The sequence below is a fragment of the Uloborus diversus genome, chromosome 4, assembly GCF_026930045.1.
Source record: "Uloborus diversus isolate 005 chromosome 4, Udiv.v.3.1, whole genome shotgun sequence".
NCBI classification, from domain to species: Eukaryota; Metazoa; Arthropoda; class Arachnida; order Araneae; family Uloboridae; genus Uloborus; species Uloborus diversus.
In genome coordinates, this window is record NC_072734.1 from 171,448,275 (window position 1) to 171,472,295 (window position 24,021).

Below are 24,021 nucleotides of genomic sequence, written 5' to 3' on the forward strand. Positions count from 1 at the left end.
AACTCTGTTCCAGGTGTAAACGAAGTGCAACATTGCATCTGGCCAAAACTTTTTATCTAGACCGCTTTCTTCAAGCAATACAGTGGCCCCATTAGCAACTACCCTGTTAAATACTTCACTGACACCGTTCTGTTCTGGACAAAAAGAGTTTGTTAATTCGTGAGAAATACCAGAATTCTTACAAAAGTGTTGAAATTCATTATTGACATATTCCCCTCCGTTATCAGTTCTTATAGCTTTCACTTTACTTCCTAAAAATCTTTCAGCCCTCCTGATATGCTGAATAAGGATACCAGTTACTTGCCTCTTTTCTCTGATCGGATACAGCGAAACTCGTTTGGAATAGTCATCAATGACTGACACGTAGTATCTCTCCCCATTTCTTCCTTTTACGGGATATGGTCCCCAAACATCAGAATAAATTAAATCAAGAGGTTTTTCAGATTTAACTTTATTAATGGGTTTGAAGGATACCCTTTTAAATTTTCCCAATTTACAATCTTCACAATTAAATTTCCCCCCTTTGAATTTTGGCAAACCCCGTACACTTTCTAAGTTGCTGGTTTTCTTTATACAATCAGCATTTACGTGGGCTAATCTTTTATGCCAAATTTCTAAGGATTCAACATTTGAAGATTCAACATTAACGATATTACGAGAAAAATGACTAGAGTTTTGTTTATCCTTCAAATTTACGTTATCGTGACTAGACTTTTGAAAACATTTATCAACATTTTGGGGTTTTACATAATATATACCATTATTTAAAAATGCTTTAAAAATAACACCTTTCTGGTCTGATACCGTCAAAATACCATTTTTAGCTTCAAATTTTGCCCCACCTTTATCAAATTTAGATCCCGAAATTAAATTTCGTCTCAATTTGGAGGAGTAAAGTACATCTTTTAAAACAATTTTTCTTTTACCAAATCTTAAATAAATATCCCCCTTTCCCTCAATCGGGAATGTTTTACCTTCAATGGCTACAGCCATTTCTTTGTTACTTAATTCTACAAAGTTCTGAAAAATGTCTCTGTCCTTTGAGAAGTGGTGGGTGCAGAGCCCGACTAACTAAAAGTGAGGCCCAAGGCCCACAATAATTTTGAGGCCCCATGAAGGCTATTATTTAAAAAATGTGTGTATTTTTTGTATAGCTGTAATGCTATACATAATTCTTTAAGTAATTGGGGGCCCCTTAGGAAGAGGGGGCCCCAGGCCCAGGCCTAGTAGGCCTGTGCGGTAATCAGGCCCTGGGTGGGTGGCGGCACAATCAAAGATAAATGAACTGGATCTATCCATTAGACAGTTTGCCTCACTTAAAAAGAAATCTTCATACTCACAAAAATCAGCCGATGGAGAACGGTGGTGGTCATCACTTCGCCGTTGAGAACCGCGCCTTTTCCATCTCGAACGACCTCTCCTTGGACTTAAGGGACGACTCTTTGCTTCAGGACAATACCTCTTGATATGACCAGTCTTTCGACAACGGAAACACGTTACGCTTTTGTTGTAGTCCTTGTTTACTGCGAAAGTTGTCTTGGCTTGAATGTCAAAATCATCATTTCTCAAAGATAGACGATTTTCCTCAGCTACCAGGTCGGACACAATCTTTGAAAAAATGAAATCTTCATCACTTCTCCGCAGTATACTCTGGACAATTCCGTCGAAACAGGATGGGAGGTACCGGAGCAGTTGGAATGACAGAAATTCCTCCGAAAATGGGGTCTTGAACTCCTTCATACGATCGTAAATTCTCCTCAATCTGGCTGCGAATACGTTGATTTTCTCGTTTTCTTCCATTCTAGATGAGGTTAACTCCGAAAAGAGCTTCATCTTGATACTTCTGTTGTCTGGAAAGTAGTTTTCCCTCAATTGGTTCCACGCTTCGTGGGGATCTTCGGTATTCTCAATAATTTTCCTGAATTCATCTCCGACGTGTAGATATATCACGGCAACAGCAGATTGTCTCCTAGCTTCGAAATTTGCGACGTCTTTCGCGGTAACCCCTCTATCCGTGCTAATTTCGGGCTTGGTCTCTTTTCCAGTGACGATATTCCATAGATTCCGGTCGATGAGAACAAACTTCATATCACTGCACCAAGAAGAGTAGTTGTCATCCTTCAATTTCTCTATCATTATGCTAGAGCACGCCATTCTCTAAAAATATAATTCCAAAAATCTTCGGCCCCTCCTTCACCAACAGTCTCAATTTCTCACAGAAAGCAAGGTTTAAAAAAAAAAAATTTGCGCGTGAAATGTCAGTTATGGCAGGAATAGCCCATAACCATCTTGATACCATTGATGAATGATACCACCTGTTAACTGTAATACTTCTTGCAGAGTTAGTGAAAGAACTAACATTTCATCTACTTTCTGTGAATAACTGATGAAGAGACTTCTTTAAAAAATAACTAGAATTTATTAACAAGTGAAAAAATGTAAATATAATTGTATAAACATAACTGAAGCCAAAGGTAAAAAAAGATTAATTAAATATGACTAGCAAGTTAAGCTCATCCTAATACGGCTCGCTAATCTATTACTACGATCAGCCAAGCACAGTCGGCAATCCGCCGAACAATACGAGCTCTACCCTAGCTACCTTTTACAGGACAGACATCACCGAACGAGTCTTAAGAGAGAGCGAATCTCAGCTCCGATCGCTATTAAATAGTCTGTCCTCATCATTATTCACATCAATGCCCTCACATCCGCGCAACCAATGAGGATGCACCAAGTGGCAGAGACGCCTCCCTGCTAAGCCAATGGCGGGAGTCTGTTACGTCACCCTTCCGATCCGATCACTCACTTCCGATTCACTCGGATCGTTGATCCGAAAAAGCATCGGTTGATTATCGTGAAGTTCAGTTACCTGGGCAAAAGTAAGTGTAGAGATATTTGTAGAAATTCTATTTCTAACAAAAGGAAGTCATGTGATGCACACATCAGCTCGTTTTAACCTGCTCTCTTCTGGTGACCTTTGATGTCTTAAAGTTTTCTGAAGTAAAGCTGTGAGATGAAGTGCTATTTTTTCTGCGTTTTCCCACTGCAGTTTCGCTGACATTAGCTTTTAAAACAGTCAGTCGGTAACGGACTTTTTGATGTTTTCAAAAAGACCAAGATCATAAACCTTCGCATTTACATCTTTAGCAGCTGTAACTGCTACCTCATTGCCTGCAATACCGACATGACCAGGGACTCGGCAAAAGAGGGCTTGGAAATAATACTCTTTCAGATTTTTTTGTATAATTTAAGAAATTCCATTTAGTTGAGCTATCCGTTGTCGTTTTTACCAATAACTTTATAGAGCTTTTAAGATTGATAAATTTTAACTTTTTTTTATAATACTGTACAAATTGAAAGGGAGCGGAGGGGGAATCGCTGAAGCCGATAATTAATAACAATTTCTAAGGATTTTAAAGTCAATCTCTGTCTGCTTGTGTATGATGTTCAGTCGAAGCTAATCGCTTACAGACTGGAAATTTGGTTTATATGTGGTTTGCAATATCTGATGCCCCTCGAAGCGTATTTTTTTTTTTTTAAATATTCGGACTTGACAATTTTAAACGAATTTTTAATCACGTCACTGTCTCAAAATTTTAATCTTCAGATCTTCTGCGCATATGTACTACGCAAGACGGCCGACTCAGGAATTGAAGGAAATTTTGAGACTGATTGTGTTTAAAAATTCATTTAACTTTTTTTTTTTTTTACTATTAAAAAAGAATGCTTCGAGGTCCATCGAATTTAAAGTATGTAAGTGCTATAGCTTTGTCTGGACACACACAGACATTGACTTTTACATTTAGTAGAGATGTATTGCTTATAATTTACCGTTATCTGCTCTAAAGTTTGTGTGCTCTACATTCAATGTAAAAGCAATTTTGAACAAGTGTAGTGAAGGGAGGGGAAATGCTTTTTAAAAACGCTTTTTAACTTTTTTTGACTTGAATCAAAGAAAGCTCGAAAACATGCATTGTTTGAAAAGTTTTACAACCAAAATCCAACTGTTAAAAAAAGTCAATATTTCATATTTTCCGACTTTTAAATTTTTTAAAAAAGCTTTTGATCCGCCGGTGTCGTGTTATCGCTGGTAGATTGTCAGTCATGTGATCTGTTTTTTATTTTTTTAAATTATTATTTTGTGTTTATTTTCAGTCGATTGATTCTTTTCTCATCTTGTTTATTTTTAAAGGTTTTTTTTTTTTAAATATTTGAGTACAGTAGACTCGTTTTACGCGAGGGTTACGTCCCACGGAAATGCAGCGTAAACCGAAACCGCGTAAATTGAGACCTAATAGTAGTGTTACGTAGATAAAAAAAAAAAAAAAAAAAACTTCCTTCTAGTGATGACTAATTGTATTATAAGTTTAATGTGTACTCAAGGTCGGCTCTAGTAGTTTTGCCGCCCTAGGCGATATTGACAAGTGCCGCCTACCCCTCCCCCCTATTAAATAATAATGACAATAATAATAATGTAAAATAATTTTATATTAATAAAATAAAAATAATGGTTAAGTGCTTAAAATTAAAGTGAGTTTCTAGTTAAATTTTGAACTGGGTTTTGCATATCCAATCACTGGTACACACTTTAAATTATCTTTTTTAGCATTTAAGTAGTGCATCTTATGGCACTTAAGCCGATATTAATATCTTCAAAAGATTTTTAAATCGCGCAATTAGCCGCCTCGGAAATTAAATTGAATGTCTAGTTAAATTCCGAACTATGTCTTGCATATCCGAGCACTGGTGCACAGTCTAAATTATTTTTTTTAAGTAATGAAACTGGGAATCTTATAGCGCTGAAACAGATATTCATACTTTTTCTAAAATAATGTTTTAACTTCGAAATTTGCCTCCCCTAAAATCTGCCGCCCTAGGCGGCCGCCTAGGTCGCCTACCCCAGGAGTCGGGCCTGTGTGTACTTGAATCGATTTTTATGCAAAAGAAAACATAAATTAATTTCGTGTTTTGTTTATAAAGAGGAGCTATAGCTATGATAGTCTTTTGGCAGTCATTAAGAACTTTTTTTCTCTAATTCTTTGCAGGGCATTAATGCATCCATGACCAGTTGCCTTATTTCCATGATAGAATCTTCCTTCACTTACAAATCAGAAAGATCATTTCTAGGAATGGCTCAAAATTTTCAATGTGAACGTTTTTGGTTTTGCCTCACCGACGTCGGTATCCTCCTTGGTTTTGTCCTCATTTGTCACTCCTAAAAGCTCTTTTTCCAGTGAGTTCTGAACTGTGTGAGTTGAATAACATTACTTCTGGAAAGAGCTCTGGAACCAATCGCATAAAATGTCTTTAGTGGCCCAAGCTCGATTATTAGCACGCCAAAATGCAGTTGATTACGTGTGACCTGCAATCTTTAGGAGTTTGGACTTTGAAAGAAGGGAAAATGTTATCTGTTTGCATTGCCGCATCTGCGTAAAACCGAAACTCATCCGCGTAAAATAAAATGAAGGTATCAAATCTTAAACCGCGTATAATCAAAACAGCGTAAAATGAGGGACTACTGTATTTATTTTGCAGACAAGAAGTCTTTTCGTATCTTATTGTTAATTCTTTTTTTTTTTTCACTTACGTTATACATGGGCTTTTTGTTGCAGCATACAGTTTCGAAAGTTAGCGAAATAAAAGTTCAGGTTCTTTTTATCTTTTTGTAAACGTTATTTTCTAATCCAGTTTTTGAGGATTGTTAGTCCTTTCTTCAATTTTACTTTTTTTTTTTTTTTTTTAAATCTTGGAAGCGTTTTTTTCCTTTGAAATGTTCCTATCTTGATTGCAAAAAATGTAAATTGAATTGGTTAGAAACCAGTTCAAGTTAATATTTATTTTTCTTTGTGTATTTTTTTATTTTATTTTTTAAAACTTTATTAATCTCTCCCCCCCCCCCCCAAGTTTAAACGGCAATATGATAAAGTTAGAAAATGTTAATGCAACCAAAAATCTAAAATTCTTGAAAAATTCGAGATATCGGAAAACTGTAACAAACTAATAAATTAGTTCCTATTTCATCTCTATTAATAGTACTCCCCTCCCTCATACTTTTATTTACTACAAAGTGCAAAAAGTATTGTGTTTACGGAAAAATGTTCGCCGAAATTTCAGACAATTTTCATTTTAACCACCTCTGAATGGGTTTTGATCAGGGGCGGATACAGGATTTCATTTTAAGGGGGGGGGGGGTCATACTCAAGAACGTAGTCTTACGTACAAAAATTTTCTTGTACGAACAACCCCCTCCCCCCTCCGTAAAAATTCTTCAAATTTACAAACAAAAATCATTGAAATCATTGATAAAAATCATCTAAAAAGTTTTCTTTTAAAATAATTTTTCAGTTTTAGAATGTAAGCCGAAAATTTTCAGAAACGACGACTTAAAGTTTTCGGAAATTTTGGATCACAAAACCCCTGGTTGATTCAATATTTGCATAATAATAGACACATACTCATCTTAGATTATAAATTTGCATGATACTCGACACATAGAAAAATAACATCACTTTAAATAATAGTTAAAAATGTGGCAAATCTAATTAAATATGCCATAAATATAATGCGAACTTGATAAATTACTGACTGATTAATTCCAATTGTAGAAAATTGGAGTTTGACGAAGACGTCTCAGAGCTGATACAGGAACTCCAGATATGTTTCCATCGGTTTTGGGTTCATCAGTTTTTTCAACAGTCCAAAAAAAAAAAAAAGACTGCACTGCTTTGTCATCCAAACGCTTCATTGTTTTTGTTATAGGTCAGGGGTTCCCAAAGTGAGTGCCGCGAGCTGTCCATATTTTCAATATGCGTGTATAATTGAAACAGATTAGGGTGCAGTGAAAAAATTTTAATTCCTCAAAGTGCCGTGAGTCGGAAAAAATTGGGAACCCTTGTTATATGTAGTTCTTTTCTAACAAATGCAGCTTTTTTCAACAGGGTTGCCATCTAATACGGTGGGCTAGTTTACGAGAATGTTAGTATAATGAGGTTTTGCGCTAACATGACGCTCAAATTTTACATTTCTTGCACGATACTAAATCCTAAACCTTGATTTAAACTAAAACTATTTACAGCACATTTAAAAATAAACTCAGCACGACTAAAAATGAAACTATCTAAAAATTACAACTGAAAAAAATTATAATCTACAGAGTTAACATAAAAAATGTAAACATTTCTCTCAAAAACATTCATCTCAAATGTTTTATCGATTGAAGCGATGCCTGAAGCTTTGGATATGGTTTTACAAAATCTATCGATTAAATTTGTTACGTAAAATGCGATCAGGCTTCAGGACACTTCTTTGTTACTTTTCATTATACTGGCTCCTGAACCCAGCGTTGCAAATTGTCTCAAAAAAAACGCTATTTTTACTGTCTACATATTTTAAATACATATGCTATAAATAGAAAAGTTACAGTTAATACCCCCCCCCCCCCCGCCCAAAAAAAAGTATTTGAGGACTATATTTACTGTTTCTTATGGTTTCGGCCCAACTTTTTTTTTCAAGCAGTCATTTTCACTTCAAATGCAATGAACCTTGAAACAGAATACAAAGTATAGTCACAGCTTTGGATGGGGGTGGAGGGTCATGACCCACATGATACCCCCCCCCTCCTTGTATCCACTTCTTACAATCAAGTTTTTTATTTTTTCGAGCAAACATTCAAGTACTGTTGCAAGTTTGGGGGGGGGTCATGACCCCCCCCCCCTGTATCCGCCCTTGATTTTGATTCAGGGGTTTTTCTTATCACGTCTGTATATGCATATGTACGTAAGAATGTATGGGCAGTTTCCAATTTGACCACGAGTTATAATTATCACAAGTGTTTTTGATGTCCTGTACGATGTGCTTATGTACATAAAGTTGAATCTCAATAACTCGAAGCTTATAACTCAAATATTCCTTTATCCCGAAGTTTTCATTGGGTCCTTAACTCTTGAGACTGAAGTGGAAACTTCTCATAAATTACCAATAACTCGGAACATTTTAGCCAGTCCCTTGGGACTTCAGAGTTATCGAGAGTTGACTGTCAGTATGTTTCTCGCATAACTCAAAATCAATAAGTAGTAGAAGATTGAAATTTTGGATGCAACTTCTGTATAGGATCTAGTTGTGCCCTACCCTTTTTGGTGACAATTGGATCCGTTTAAAGATTTTTGGAGGCCAACCAATATTAGCTTCAATGCAAACGGAAGTAATGTAAATTAGTGATCACATAGCTAAAAGCTTTTCATGCCCAATCGTTTGTCACCAGCTCTGTGATATATCTCTTAGTAAGCGACAAATTTGCCACTAAAAAGGAGATGCCAAATCCGGTGTCAGTTTGACAATATTTAGCGAGATTCTTGTAGAAGCAATGTGATATAAAAATAGTATGTGATCAGGGTTCGTTGATTCAAATCAGCTTGACTTAAATCGTGATTAAAATCATGATTTAAATCAAGTGAGTTTTTTTTTTTAATCATTGATTTAAATCAATTGATTTGAATTAAGTGATTATTTTAACAAAATTATTGATTAAATTCAGTTGATTTTACTTTTATAAATTTTGCATTTTTAGAATGTATTGCTCTAAATTTAACTACACTGTATTATACTATCTTAATTTCAACAGGCAAAACTACATAGATCCCTCTTTCTGAGTGTGTAACAGATTTTCATTCTTGCAATACTACTTTTACTCCAAAATTACAGTTTAGACTAAAATTAAAATTTGGAGTTTTTCTTATACACCATGACTAATCTAGTTCAGAAAAGTAATTGTTCAACATATTTTACACTAAAAACGTACATGATAATGGAAACCTTATGGTTAAGCAAAGCATAAAACAAAATCACATCTTATCTAAGCATTGTAATGTATTTATAAATCTTAAAATGTTATTGAATAGTTAGAGAACTTATCTTTACTTTAAAAGTAAGTTGAGTGGATTCATCTTGAAATATATTATGTTTATAAATGTAAAGTAATTAATATCTACAAATTTTTGAACATTTAAAAGAAATAATAAAAAAATTTGATTTAAATGAAAAAAAATTTGATTTAAATTTAAAAAAATCAAACTTTTTTGATTTTTAAAAAAAATCAAATTACGAATCCTGTATGTGATTAAACTCCTTAAAACTCTGTTTCATGTCTTTGTTAATGTATTCAGGGCCGTCTCAAAAGAGGACGGCGCCCGGGGCGAATATTTTCCGACGCCCTGTTCCCACACACAGAATGGTGCCTTTTTTTATTTTTGGAAAAGTATCGAACATTTTTTAATCAATTATTATATAGTTAAACAAGTAATCTGAAATCTGATGTGTTAGATTTAAAAAACTGTTTTTAAAAAAAGAATAATGCTAAAAAGAATTTGAAATGTAGTAAAAGCTTAGCTTATGGTGTCCCTTCATATATTGGCTCCCGGGGCGTTTGCCCCCCCCCCCCCCCTCTTTGGATGGCCCTGAATGTATTGTAGTATAACATGCGACATTTCATGATCGTATTTCTTTTTTGGTTTGAAGGTGTTTTGAAATGCTAAAAAAAAAACATGAACACATAAGAAGTTGAGTTTCAAAACTTGCTCACTTATTTTTATTACTTTTTCACAGACGATTATGAAGAAGAGGATCTTGAGCGATTTAGGAATGATGATCATTATTGCAAAAGATTCATCTTGCACAAAAAAGGTGATCTTGAAGCAGCTTTAGAAATGGTACACGAATCTTTGAAATGGAGGAAATCTTTTGGAGTGAAAAGTATGTCCTTCTATTCTTTGTGAACTGCATGCATTTATTTTATTTTTACTTAAAACACTATCTGTTACAGTTTCTAAGCATGGCCGGATTTATGAGGGGGCAGAGGGGATCAATGCCCCCCCCCCCCCCGTTTTTGGGAGGACTTTATAAAAAGAACACATCTTCCAAATTCTTAAAGCAAAAAATCATGATTTTTTTTTTTTTTTTTTTTTCATTTTTTGAATATTTTAGAATAGAAAATGAAGAGAATAGCGAATTTCATTTCTGGGAGAAAGAAAAAAAACACTGAACATTAAATACAAATAGTAAAGCTCTTTGGGGTGCTGAAAATGTGTCTTGTTGACTATTTTGGACTGAAAACCATTTGGGCAAGTAAATAAATGAACACATAGGCTAAACGAGCTACACTCAGCTGCAATACTGAAAATAATCGATTATTTTACCAAATTTAAACCTAAAACAAAGCCCCCCCCCTCCTCTCCCCTTTTGCGCGAAAAGAACAATCTACTACTAATCATGATTTGTTTCTTTCTTTTCAAAGTGTTTATTTTCGATTTGTGTCTTTTCAAAAGCACAGATATTTTGGGTTGTTATAGATGAAAGGTTTTGAAGAACCTTCTGGGTTCATATGTTCAAACGAAGTTGGCTGATTAGAAATGAATAATATTGCAAAAGAAAGAGCTGAAATTTTTCTTTAACAGCAAAATACTGTTAAATATAACAGTTAACACCATTCTCAACGAATTTGTTACAATGAAACAAAAAAAAAAAAAAAAAATATTGTCCAACCATTTGCACAAAATTAAAACACTATAAACAAGGCAGTGATTTTTTAAGAAAAAAAATAATAAAATAGAAAGGTTGCTGTTGTTTAAATCATAAATCTTTTTTTTTTTTTTTTTTGCAATTGTTTTGACCTAAAAGAAAAAATATGAGAGGGTGTGCAACTTGAAAAATAAGACTTTTTTTTCGGGGGGGGGGGGACACCCTAATATCTAATGTAAAGAAGTAAGTAGTACTGCATTCATGAAAGTATTAGAATTTCAGTCGGTTTACATATTTTGAGGTTTACAGAATAAATTTTAACTTTTTTTTGAAACTATCTGTGCTTGTGACCAATGTTTTGTGGTTAGTCTAGTTCAAAATCTACTTCATGAAGTTGAACAAATTTTGGCACACAACCTACATGTGAATTGGTGCTTAGTTTTTGGTGCTAGTTTCCCCAAGGGAGTTAGAGAATTAATGGAAAGTTTTCTTCATTATGCGTACTATGTTTGAAAGAGTAATGGATGCATTCAGACGAACTTTGGTTCCCAGAGTGTACAAATACTTATTCAATTTTGGCACCAAAAGCTGCAAAAGTGATAGAGCAATCAAATGTTTTTTCTTTATGTGTGACTGTTATATCTCAAGAAATGAAGCAAGGATTCAAACAAAATTTAATGGAAAGATAGGTCTCAGAAGAGAGATGTGCTGATTAGGTTTTTCTGTCTGATGTTTTCAAGGTGGGAGGGAGGCGGAATCCAGGCACAGATCCAGAGAGTGTTAATGTGTGTTATGACATTCCCTTTAAATGACCAAAGATAGCCTAAAGCTGTGTTTTGAGGTCTTATGTTTCAAAAAATACTCCCAACAGACCCTTTATTTGTGCTCAAAAATGATACTTATGACCTTCCAGAACTGACCCCCTCCAAAACCAGAAGATGAATTGGCCTTGGGACAACCAAATATTATTTCTCGCACATTGTAACTGCTATACAGGCATCTCTCGTATAACACGTTAGTTGTACAGAAAGGTTTCAATATTACATGATACCGAAATTGCAATTATTATAACAGTGTTTTGATATTACCCGGTACAAAACTTGAACTTAATACTTCATGGTTTTGATATAACACGAATGTTACCTTTAAAGAAAGATGTAATTTCATTTTTGTTTAAGACATTCTGTTAATGTTTGATAACTCTAATAAGTTTATACTTTGTTTTTATGAAACTTTGTTTCCATACTAGGGGGCTCTGCCCCTGCTCACCAACCCCCGAAGATTGCTTCGCAATCTTTGATTCGCAAAGATTTAAATCGTCAACTAGAAATAAACATATTAAAAGTGCATTATGGTGCCCTTTGGATAAAAAAGCACCCCTTCCCCAGGTTTCAAAATAACTCGTACCAACTTGCAGAGTTGTAAGGGCTAAGGGGCTCCTGAGCATTGCAAAACTGCAGTTTTGTACATTTGAAAAGTTGCTTTCATATTCGTGGTCTCTTGTAATACGTTTTGCTCTTTAGCTCGGGGCTTAAATTGAGTTGAGCCTAAGATTTTCCGTTAAAATCGAAACCCTTAAAGTTTGTGAATAAGAAGAAAAATGCAAATCGAAAAGACGTAACTGTGGCAACGCCAAATAAAACATGAATAATTTTAATAAAGATGGAGATTATTCAAATTGGATTTTTAATGGCTTGTAACTTTTTTCCTTTGAAGATAGATGCTTAGTTTTTCGACCATAGGTCGAGTTAGATCTGGAGTAAAAAAGTCTGGAAGCCTCTTTCCAGTGGTTTCAAAAAGAAAACTGCAATACAATTCCTTCGCTTTTTATCGATAGATTTATTGACGAAAGTAATGCCTAAATTTTAACTGAGCCTAAAAAAGTTAGAGCTAAAAATGCAAATAACTCTCGCCGTATTTAAGTTAGAGCGTTGAAACAAATTGCGTAAAATGTGGAAAATTCTACCTTTTCAAACTATGTAATATTAATATGTGCAAGTAATTTTTCACCCCTTTAATAGGCAGTAATAGGCAATTTACGCGAAATTTGAGCTTAAAAAATTAGAAAAACTAATTCGAATTTTTAAAAATAAAACCCCAGGTGCACACCCCCGGTTCTCGAAGTAATTTTGTACTAAATTTCAAGGCAGTAGGTGCTATGGGGTCTCCTAGATGCATTCCCACCACAGATTTCCTTCCAGAATTTCTTTAAAACCTTATTTTTATTTACCATAAAGAGATAACACCGTGCACATCCCTTGATTTACATTATTTCTAAGTCTCTTATAACACGGTTTTGATGTAACACAAAACATGGTTTCAATACAACACTATACAATTATACATATTGACATGGTTTTCACTATACTTTGATTAATTAGTGTAAAAAATAAGTTATTTTTAAAAGTCTTATAACACGTTTTCAGTACTACATGGAACAAATTAAGTGTTATGCGAGGGACATTTGTATCTCAAGAAGTAATGTGAGGCACAAATTTTGCATACAAGTGAACCTAAACGAAAGCATTCGCTGTTTCAGTTTTGGCACCTATTGCTTTGAGGGGGATTGATTTTTTTATCGTTTGTGCAAGTTATAATCGGTTTAATTAAATAAATGATGAAAGATGAACTAAATAAATATATAATTATTGCATTTTCATTTTTTGTTTTAGATGTTAACCAAGCTTCTATACCTATTGAATTTTTCCAAGCCAAAGCAGTGTTCCCTTACAATAAAGATAAAGAAGGAAATCCGATAAGTATGTATAAAATTTTTTTACATGATTTATTTGTTGAACTTTGAGTTACTTTTGCTGTATTTGTAATAAGAATAGGTTACAGCATAACTTTAAAACAGAAATGGATTTTTTTTAGGTTTTTACCTGCTTTGACTCCTACTCAGGAAAACAATATGCATGCATTATTTAAACAATCTGTAATCAATCTTAATGCAGAATGTTTAACTAAATCTTTGTAATGTTCAGGACATTTGTTTTGCTTGCCTATATTATTTTCAACCAATTTTGAAAGAAATGTTTTCTGTAGAAAAATAGACGAAAAAAATTTCAAGAATTAAAGATTTCCTTTTATGTTCTGGAAAAAGAGTCATAATTTAGTGAGTTAGAAAATACTGTTGATCTCCCTCAATCGAATGTCGTTGGTTCCAAGAAATGAATTTGGTTAAGCAAGAAATTTTTACCTTTCTAAATTGACAACATTTGTCTGTCTTTGTGAAAATAAATCAATACTAAATAAAAAAATATTAATGTTACTGGTAAAAAGTTTGATGAAAATTATAAAAAAGTAACTTACAATTTGAGTTATGAAATCCTTGTTTTGCCACCTTTTTTCAGTACATTATTTTTTGAAAATTCTGTAATAGTGAATTGCTTGCTCAAGGTATTTTAAACTTTTCTAACTCCTTTTTTCCCCTCCTTGTCTGCCCGTGTTTTACATTTAATGTTTGTAAATTTATTAACGTCTGAAATGTGTATATTGCTTTGTAATATTTAATTTAATTTATAGACTGCGCTATTTATAGTTTTTTTTTGTTTTGCAATGGCAACGCCGGAAAAAAGAATAGAGGAAATGTTTTGGTGGAATATGACTGTTTCTCGCCCTTTGATGAGGGAAATTACTGTTTTAAATTTTTAAGACAATGATTGTTTTTACATATTTCTAATTTATTCAAACTTTTACTCGGAAAAATATTTGAGAAGGCTGATCAATATTATGCGATTATCTGGAGAAATTATTTGATTAAGCGGGTATCTTTAACATTGCATCTATGGGGTGATATTTGGTTCCGGGAGGTTTTATTCTTATAAGCAGGGTATTCGTTTATCTGTTTTCTGATTAAATGGGGCTGACAGTAAAGAGATTATAATGAAAGTAGAGAAAGTTTGTCGAACACATATCATTCATGCTTTTGACTGTGAAAAAAAATTGTATGTTTATGTTTTAAACAAAAAATTAGTACATTAACTTTCAAATTTAGATAATGATTCCAGGCTTAAAATGTTAAATATGTATAGTCTTTAGCAGAGGAGATTAATAGGTTGCATCCTCATTAAAGTTCTGGTTATTAAAGTTTATTAAAATAGAGGACATTTATTCACTAAATTTCTGCACCGATGGCAAAACCAGGTATCGTTATTTTTAGCTTTTTCATTCTCAAACTAATCTTGAACTCGGGGGAAAATTGCTGTTTTAACAGGATTGTTTGCACTTGGAATATTTTACTGGAAGCATCTGCTACTTGCAGTGGCATGGACTAGTTTTAAAAGAGCTCTTGATCTTCATTGGGGATTGATAAATTGATGGGGAACGGCCTAGGCTGTGCCTGTTAAAGCCTGTTGCCTGCCATCATTTTTGTATTTGTAGAAAAGAAGCAAATTTTATTGTTTAATGCGTGGAGCCCTAAAAATGTGAACTTTAATTTTAACTCAAAGAAGAACTTTAACTTCAAGTGTAAAGTTAAACTTTCACTCAGTGTGATTCTTTTCAAAAATTTGGTTGCCAGTGCTCTGCACCACACTTGTTGGGTCTGCCAGGCTTGTGTTTGCAAATGGATAGTGATGTCTCACACACACAAATGTTCCGCGAGCACAATTTGCCGTTTTTGCCTTTATTAAGTTTTTTACTATAGCATTTGTTATTTTTAAGAAGTGCTCCCAGAATAACACTGATGTACTTGAGAGGTGCACGTAATTTTGTCGGATGTCTTTTCATCCATAAGCTCATTATTTTTTGCATTGAAAAAGGCGTTCCCTGTAACGTCGAAACACGTGTCTGCTGTAATTTACAAATTTGTGCTTCTGCTTACGTTGTTTTGTCTTCTTTACTGTTCAGCACAAAGGTATTTATTTATCTTACTTGGTTTTTGTTTTGTTCTAAGGTACTTTCAGTTTATTTTATGGCATTTTCATGCAAGCTCTAATGAAGTAATTAAATATATAAGTAAATGGCATATCTTGTGCATGAATGTTATTCCTTGGCTTTTGTTTAAGTTTAATATTTATGTCCCTAATATTCTTTTTTTTTTTTTAATTTATCGTTTCCTTTTAGCATATTTTAAGTTTATACTTTTATTTTTTCAGTTATGATTCTTGTTAGGTTTCACAAAAAAGCTCCAGAATTTGCAGAACTTTTGAGGAAATTTGTCATCTACTGGGTAGAGTTAATGGAAGAACAAACAAGTGGTGGCCACATGACAGTGATTATGAGTTGTGAAGGAGCTGGATTAAGTAATCTTGTAGGTTTTAATGTGCATGCTTTTATTGAATGAAGATTTTTAGAGTAAAAGACATTCTAGACATTTAATTTGTTTTGTATTGCATTGTTTAAAATAAATTTCTTGTTATAGGACTTAGATCTTATAAAGTTTCTCATTACATTGTTCAGATCCTACTATCCTGACAGTTTAGGTAAATATAATTCCTTAATTTATTACAATTTGTATTTGATAAAACGTGTATATTTTTTCTTGCCTAATTCAATGGGATGGATGGGTTGCAATTTTATTTCCAACTCCATCTTTGAAAAAAGAAAGAAAATCTTTGCATTTGAAAAAGTGAGCTTGTAGCTGTTTTAAGCAAACATTTGTTTCTTTATTTCGTGTAGCACTACATGAAGTTAAATTTGCAAAATGATGGTATGAAAAATGTGGACACTAAATCTGGGTTTTTTTCTGGGTATATCATACCCTCCTGGGCTGTAGCTGAATTAGCCCATATGTAAATACGCAGGGATAGACTCGGGCCGATTTTGGGGTAAATGTAAGGCGAACATTTTTATTTTTCCCCTCAACACGGGACATCTGCTAATTTTAGGCATTGCATGTGTTGTTGAAAAAAATAGCTTTTTTACTAGTTTATGACAGACAAAAACAGAAATAAACACTTGAAAGAGAAGAATTTATGTAATTTTTTAATGTAAAAGTTTGCTTGAGTACATTTGGTGCTAATTTTTAAATAGGAATGAAACTCTTATTGCTATTACAAATTTTTGCAGAATAAATTTTTAGATGATTAATAATGAGAATCTTTTCAGCTCACATTCTCATCTATGAATTTCCATGGATCTTGAATCGTAAGTTACAAGAATTTTATGTTTTTTAACTTATAAGAGTAATTCATGAAAAAACGATACTGTAATTCACTTGATGAAATATTCTAAATTTACCTGGTTCTCCGAATTTGAGATCTTGTGACTGGGATGGAGGATTCAAACAGTGTATCCTCTATTAAATTTTTTCTAGTTTAAAATCCTAGCTATAACACTCAAAATTCTTAAGTTTTTGAAGTTGTGAAATTTTGATCACATTGATCATTCATTCAATCAATCATGTGATTCATTTTGCTGTTTACAGTACAACAAAATTGATGAGGTAAAATTGATACTGACATTTCCCCTTCTGCCATTTGACTGGCTCTGGGCTGTAAACCACGTACCAAGTGCATGTCGGAAATGTCCCATGCGCATTTACACCTGCCACATTGAAATTTCCATGCCAAAACTAAAATGCCGCCGCACCCATTTATAGCGAAGTCAAAAGGACCAAATGAGAAACCAGTTATAGCCAGAATTTTGAAATAAAATGTTAAATAGTATGTCGTAAAATGTGAAGGGGAATGAAGTTGTTACGTCATAGCCATAAATTTGCTCTATAATGCTTTGCAATAAGCTCTATGCTAACTGAGTTAACCTCTATGCTAACCAGTGATGTTCCCATCAACTTTTCAGAGGGTGTACTCCCAGTAATCCACTATGCACTATTTGCGTATATGATCATATTCATAGTATGTCATATGAAAATTTATGAAGCTTGAGGGTATACGCTATGTGTCTAAAAAAAATGAGAGTCTATGGCATATATGGAGTATACCCTATACGAACACCACTGATGCTAACTGAGGAGAGATGACCCTTTTGTGTATTTCTAAATATTGCTAATAAAATCTTTTAAGACTTATCTGAAAAATATTAAGTGTGCTAACACCTGCTGGTTTTGCAGCAGAATAAATCTTATGGAAAATAAACAAATGACTGTAACATGGAACAATAGCTACTCGTGCATACAAGTAATGTTTCTAATTATAGTAAAATGGAGCAATTTTAATGTAATAATAAAATCTAGCATAGCATCTTTAAAGCCAAGAGTGGATACAGAAGAAGGGTGATCACCCCATCTTCATGAGTAACTTGCACCAGCAATGTTTCAGAATTGAAGAATTAAAAAGCAAGTGTGGGGCCCGATGTTAAATAAAGGAAAAGGACTCGAAAAGCCTCCCAGAAACTTTGCGAAATTGAAGTTTTAAAAAGCTAGTTTTAGACTATCTTTGGTTATGTATCCTAGTAATACAAAAATGTATAATAAAATAATTTTTCAAATTCTGAAGCATAAATTTAAATGTTCTAAAGTTTAAAATGTAGTCCCATGGGAAAATGATAGCTGTATCTAAAAAAAAGATTTTAGTCTTAAATTATTGAAGTTTAACTAAAATTTTTGTGTGTAAGGAATATGTGTTAAAGGGGGTTTTGTGTACTTAAAATAATAGTTTGAAAACACTGCATTAGTAAAATATGTATTCAAAATACACTGCACGTACATTATTGGTTATATATATGTATTTTTTTTCACTTTTAATTGTTTTGTGGCTATTAGACATTTGTCTTGTAGTTGCTCTAGTTATATTTTTTTTCCTTACTTTTCCCCCAAGTTTGTTACTGAAAAAAAAAATTAAGTTTTTTGAGGCATTCCCCCTTTGTTCCATAATCTGTCCATATTTAAAAAAATTTCGCAAGCACCAATTTCTGTTAGTAATTTTCTTCTATGCCAGGCCTTTTTTCAAGTTATCTCAATGTTTATAAAATGGCTCTTTGTCATCCTGTAAATCAGTTAATGAGATTGATAAGATTAATTAGTAGTGGCTAAAAAATCTGAATTACTTTTAGAGCTAATTGTAACCAGGCCCTGACTTGTGTTGTATTGTTCTCCTCTTTCAGAATCTTGGGTGTTTTGAGCAAAATATTTCTCAAACTTTGCATGTTAAAAATTGTCTAGGTAGTTTTTAAAAAAGTAGATAAGAATTCTATATGTTCAGAAAGCTTTTTGAAAAAGGGTCAGTATGCATAAGATGTATGGATTAGTAGCTATTGTTTCAAGTTACATATATTTCTTTATTTTATTTATTTTGCTCCAAAACCAACAGATTTTAGCGCACTTATGTTTTTTTCAGAGAAAACTTAAAAATGTTTTTAGTAATATTTAAATGCACAAAATGGCAATAACTCAGCCAGCATAATATTTTATTTCAAAGGGCAATAGGTTCTGATTTATGTTTTAGTTCAAAAAGACTTAAACCATTTCATGATCAATCTAAATAACTGTAGATAACTGTTTGCTTTTGTGTAAAAAAAAATTTGCACTGTTTTGTTTCTCATTCATGAGCATTTATTGTTTGTTTTTAAAATGTAATATTGAACATCCCCCCCCCCCCCACCTCCTTTCTCTCAAAAAGCATATGTGGTACTAAAATATAAATTTATCTGTTTCAGCTGCCTGGAAAATAATCAAAGCCTGGTTGCCTCAGGATTTTGTGGAGAAAATTAAATTTGTAAACAAAACTTCCTTGCTGGAGTATGTCACTACAGATTGCTTGCCTGTTGACATGGGTGGCACAGTAAGTTAGAGTATTCAGTTTTTGTTAATGAAGTTTTGTAACTTGTTGATAACAGGATTTAGTTTTTTATTATTTATTTGAGCACATGAAACCAAATGTTTTTTTTTTTTTTTTCAAAATTAATTTTAATCTTTGCAAAGATGTTATTTCACTGGTTCCCTTCATTATGGATGTCTTTGTTGATGTATTTAAATTAAAAATCAGAAGTATATTGGGATTAGAGATGAAAATTTCCGGAAATTTTGAAGTGGTGGAAAAAAAACCGGTTTTTTACTGGGTTTTTTCAGGAAAATTTGGAAGAAATGGAAATTTTGGTTTTTTTATGAATAAAATTAGGGTTTCTTAATAGCTCTGTGCTTCTTGGAACATATAAAGGGTTAAGCATTAAAAAATATATGCTATCCACACATCTTTTTTTTCTGCTTGACAGAAATACACAAAGGTAGGATTAATTAGAAAAAAAAACCTTTTTGTTTTATAACGAGAACTTTCATGATCAAACACCAGAAATAAGTCCAGTCGTCATTCAACCATTAAATATTGGTTAATGTGTCTCTAATCATAAAAATTATATTTTAGATTGTCTTTGAAACTTAAAAATATTAATTGAAATTTTTGACTTTAAAACATGATATTTTTTTGAAAGAAAAATAATACAATGTTACTGTCTGAAAATAAAAGCTATTGAGTTTTGATTTTTTCCAACCCAGTCTAAGTCCAAATCAAAACTAAATTGGTTTTTCTTAAGCTGAACTTAAACTGGAGTTTCAGTTTATTCATATGGCCGTGCTAAGCACAGTAGTAAAAGTAGTTATACCAGCCCTTTTGAACAAAACCGAGTAATAAGAACCAAGTTGTTCTCTGTTTCGTATTTTACATAATAAATAAAATTTTTTAGGGTCATTTGATCAAGAACTTGAAAAAATAAATAAATCTGAATCAAATATATGGAAGAGCCAAACTTTAAAACAATATCTCAGCTTGAGCCCAACTTCAAATTCCACTTTTTTTGCTTAGCACGGCAGTATACAGGGTGCGACAAAAAAAAAACATATCGGGCGAAAATTGTATCACCGAATGGAAGAAAGGTAATTTCATTTTAATAAGTGCCTAATTTACTTTTGTCTCTCACTTTATTAGAAAATAGTTTACAATATATTTCATAGTTTATGTATTGTTTTTCGGTTTTCTTACAATTTTAAATAAAATACCTGCTATTTTAAGTTTAACCAAGTAGAACGACAGTTGACTTGGAAATGATCGTCGATGTCCGGAAAGTTCACAAAATGAACAATGAACATTTGAGTTAATCGTCAGGTCATCCAAAAGTGAGTTCAATGAAATCTTTGGGGTTTCCACGAGAGCAGTCATTCGTAAGATGGGAATTTGTGACCAATAAGTGCGACTAAGGGAAAAAACAGCTCAAACAGAAGTTTTATGAGTTCCAAAAAGTTCAGGCATTTGTATGACTCCAAAGATCCCAAAAACGTTTGAGACGAGCCGCAAGGCCACGCTGAAAGAGATAGTATTCAACCAGCTCATATCCCCCAGAACAATAAGAATTGGTCTGTAGCCAAGCACCTTAAAAAATCACCAAAATCCCAAGTCAGACTTGGACTGTGGAATCAGCACAAGCGAAAAAAAACTCTAGTTTTTTGGATGAGGGCCGTAAAATGAATCAAAAAGTGAACCAGAAGGACACTTTAGAAGTTCTGTGGGCCTAAGAGCACCTCAGCAATGTAAACTGGACATTTTCCTTTAACTCCACACCGATTCATATGGGCGAAAAGATAAGAGTGGTGCAAGGCACGTTTTTTTTTTTGACATTATCTTTTGAGTGGACGCTCTACTCGCTAGACTTTAATCCCATTTATTACACTGTATGGTCTATTTAGGAGTCGAAAGTCTACCCTAAACTACATGTAAGTTTGAACTCTCTAAACCAATTGCTTTATAGGGAATAGGATTAATTAAAGGACTTGTGACCCTTGAATGAAAAATTCAATAAGCAGTTGCATCTCTGTATTACTGCAAAAGGCTGCTAGTTTGAAAGCAATTAAATTATTGATTGCTAAAGGTCTACTCATATTATTTTCTGTGTTTTGTTAATTTATTCATTTTGAATAAAGTTTCATGGAAAATTGCTTGCCCGGGTTTTTTTTTGCCGCACCCTGTACATTTGATTCGCACAGTCAGCAGAAACATAGTTTTGTGGTTGATATTATGCTTGTTTGTTTCATGAAGAAGGAAAATAAATTCTCCACTTAGGTTATTGGTTTAAGCTTTTTTGCAAAAAGTATTATTAAACGTTTTTTGATATATATGCAAATTATATTATCATACAAAAACTTGCATTAAGGTTAGACAGTATTTTAACATAAAACGGGGGAGGGGGGAATTGCATCAGAATTTAAGAAAAAGTTTCTAATCACTTTTTGCTGAAAATTTCAATTAAAACCCTGAAAAGTTAAAAAAAAATTTTTTTTTTGTTTCAATTTTTCCGAAGTGGAAATTTACTTCTTCGGAAAAAACGGTTTTTTCGGAAATTTTCCGGGTTTTTTCCGACTGTTTTCATCTCTAATTGGGATTAATGTACACAAATTCCTTTGTAGGTATTTTCAAATGTGAGGTTTCTCTTATATATTATTATTTGTTGCATTTAGGATGAGACTGTAATAGTGGGTATTTTTCATATTACAAATCTCAAATCATGATATTTTAACAAAATTTCTTATTGATAATGTTTTGTTCAGATATATCTGCCTTGCAGTTGAACTATGGCAGCAACATACAATAAATGCATGTAGCTTGATAGACAAAGCGGGGAAAAAGGTCAAACTCCCTACGCAACGACTTAAAATTTTTAACAACACACCACCAATCAAATTATTTTTAAATTTTTTAAGTAAAACGTACAACTTTTGATTTTCCAGTCTTTCCTGGTGTTCTAATTTTATTTTTAAATTATTTCATCATTTTCCTTTTTCCCCATGAATGCTTTTAGGGTTGACTAGGATAATTGGGAGAATTGTGAACAATTTCTAACTTTTTTTTGTACAGTAATATTATGAAGAAATAACTAATAATACAATTTTTAGTTCTTTTTTAATATTCTATAAATCTTGGAATTAATCTTCCAACTCCTGGTATATATATTTCATTAGTGAAAAAAAGGTTTTTTTTTTCCCTATTGCCTCAGTTTGACAAAGCATTGCATAAATCCTTTGAGTTTTTTTGTTTTAATTTTACAGTAATAAATGCATAAACCTAATTTTGAAGTGGCCGACTAGCTCAGATATTTATTTCTCCTGTTTTTCTTCATTTCAGCGTTTTATTACTAACTAGTGCACCCCCACGGCTTTGCCTGTAGTAGAAAATTAAAGTCTTTTGGTTCACCTGGTATATTTACAAATAATGTGATGAATTTCTCGCCAATTGGCTTGCCCATGTTACGGTTCCACCTTATAACTCGATAGTTTGCTTGTCCATCTTATGATAATTTTGCTCGGGAAAATGTTCTTAGAATTGGAATAGAAAAAGAACAAAATCGAATTTTCGAAAAATCTCTTCAAGGTGCATACCCCCATGCTATAAACTAATTCTGTGCCAAATTTCATGAAAATCGGCCGTACGGTCTAGGTGTTTATTTTGAAAATCTGGGATAAATGGATTTAAAAAAGGGGTAATTGTGAACGCTGTTCGTAACTACAATGCAAGAGAAATATGTCTGCAAAATGAAGAGGATGGCAACATTGTACAGGGACTCTGTTGTGCTAATAACTCGAAAACAGTGTTTGTATACAAGAAAAATGATGTATTTTCAGTCACTATTTTTGACATCAATACTGTTCTACCATTTCCTGTAGAAACATACAAGAATTGAAGAGTAACTTATATTTTTCATGGGTTTGTGGATGTAAATTAACAATGGGGCTGTGCTTTAAGTCTCATTAACAAATGAAACATTTTGAGTTATTAACAAACCAAAGTGGTAATTTTTTAGACTTTTATGCTTGATATCTTTAAAAAAAATTGTTAGTTTTAAATTTGTATAAAAAAACGAAATCTGAGTTTACAATTTAAGTATGTACTTTCTTTAAATCGATAAAATATGTCCTTTTCAGTTTGTATTGAACATGTATGATAATTTTTTTCCTATTTTGCACTTGCTGTTTTTAATAAATTGAAGAAAATTGTGACTGGTGTTATACAAGGGAAAGTGTGAGCGCTAAAAATGAAGATATTACTTCCAAAGAAAGGTAAAAGTAAACATCTTGAATAGGGCTTTATTCACGTATACCACAATTCTATTATAATAGGGGAGACTTGGGATACTTGATCCCTAGGGATACATGATCCCATAGCCAAAAATGTACCTAAATCATTAAGTAGAAATTTGAAACCTGACACTTATATTAAAATTATACTTGTACATAAAAATTGGCAACATTTTTTTTTTTTCAACCATTTTGTTTAAACTCGAGAAATGATCGCCTGAATGTGACAAGGGAAACTTTTTTTAGGAAAGCATTCCGAAGTTTACATTATCCGTTAAATACAACTTTAAAAAAATTCCGAAGTGTAATGTTAAAAGTATAGACAGGCTTTAATAATTGAGACATATTTATAGTAAATTGCCACTGGTTATTAATAATAGAACAAGTATGTTTGTAAAAACGTGGGGATACATGGATCCCTTTATGAAATTTTTGCAAAAAATTATTTTACCAAAACTATCTGTTTCGTTTCAACTAAAAAAATACTGTCAGAAAAAAAATTCTTTCTTCACACACTTTTTTTTTAAACTGATAATTGGCAGCAG

At 32.9% G+C, this 24,021-nt stretch overlaps 1 protein-coding gene across 2 annotated transcripts in view; it reads left to right on the forward strand.

Moving 5' to 3' along the window:
- The window catches only part of LOC129220260 (motile sperm domain-containing protein 2-like), a 73,327-nt gene that overhangs the window by 31,671 nt on the left and 17,635 nt on the right, over positions 1 to 24,021 (forward strand). For both annotated transcript variants that reach the window (XM_054854642.1, XM_054854643.1), the window contains exons 2-7: positions 9,604 to 9,750; positions 13,188 to 13,274; positions 15,615 to 15,769; positions 15,881 to 15,941; positions 16,567 to 16,605; positions 19,075 to 19,199. In XM_054854642.1, coding sequence (XP_054710617.1) covers positions 9,604 to 9,750; positions 13,188 to 13,274; positions 15,615 to 15,769; positions 15,881 to 15,941; positions 16,567 to 16,605; positions 19,075 to 19,199 — 614 coding nt within the window. The remainder of the gene's footprint in view (positions 1 to 9,603; positions 9,751 to 13,187; positions 13,275 to 15,614; positions 15,770 to 15,880; positions 15,942 to 16,566; positions 16,606 to 19,074; positions 19,200 to 24,021) is intronic.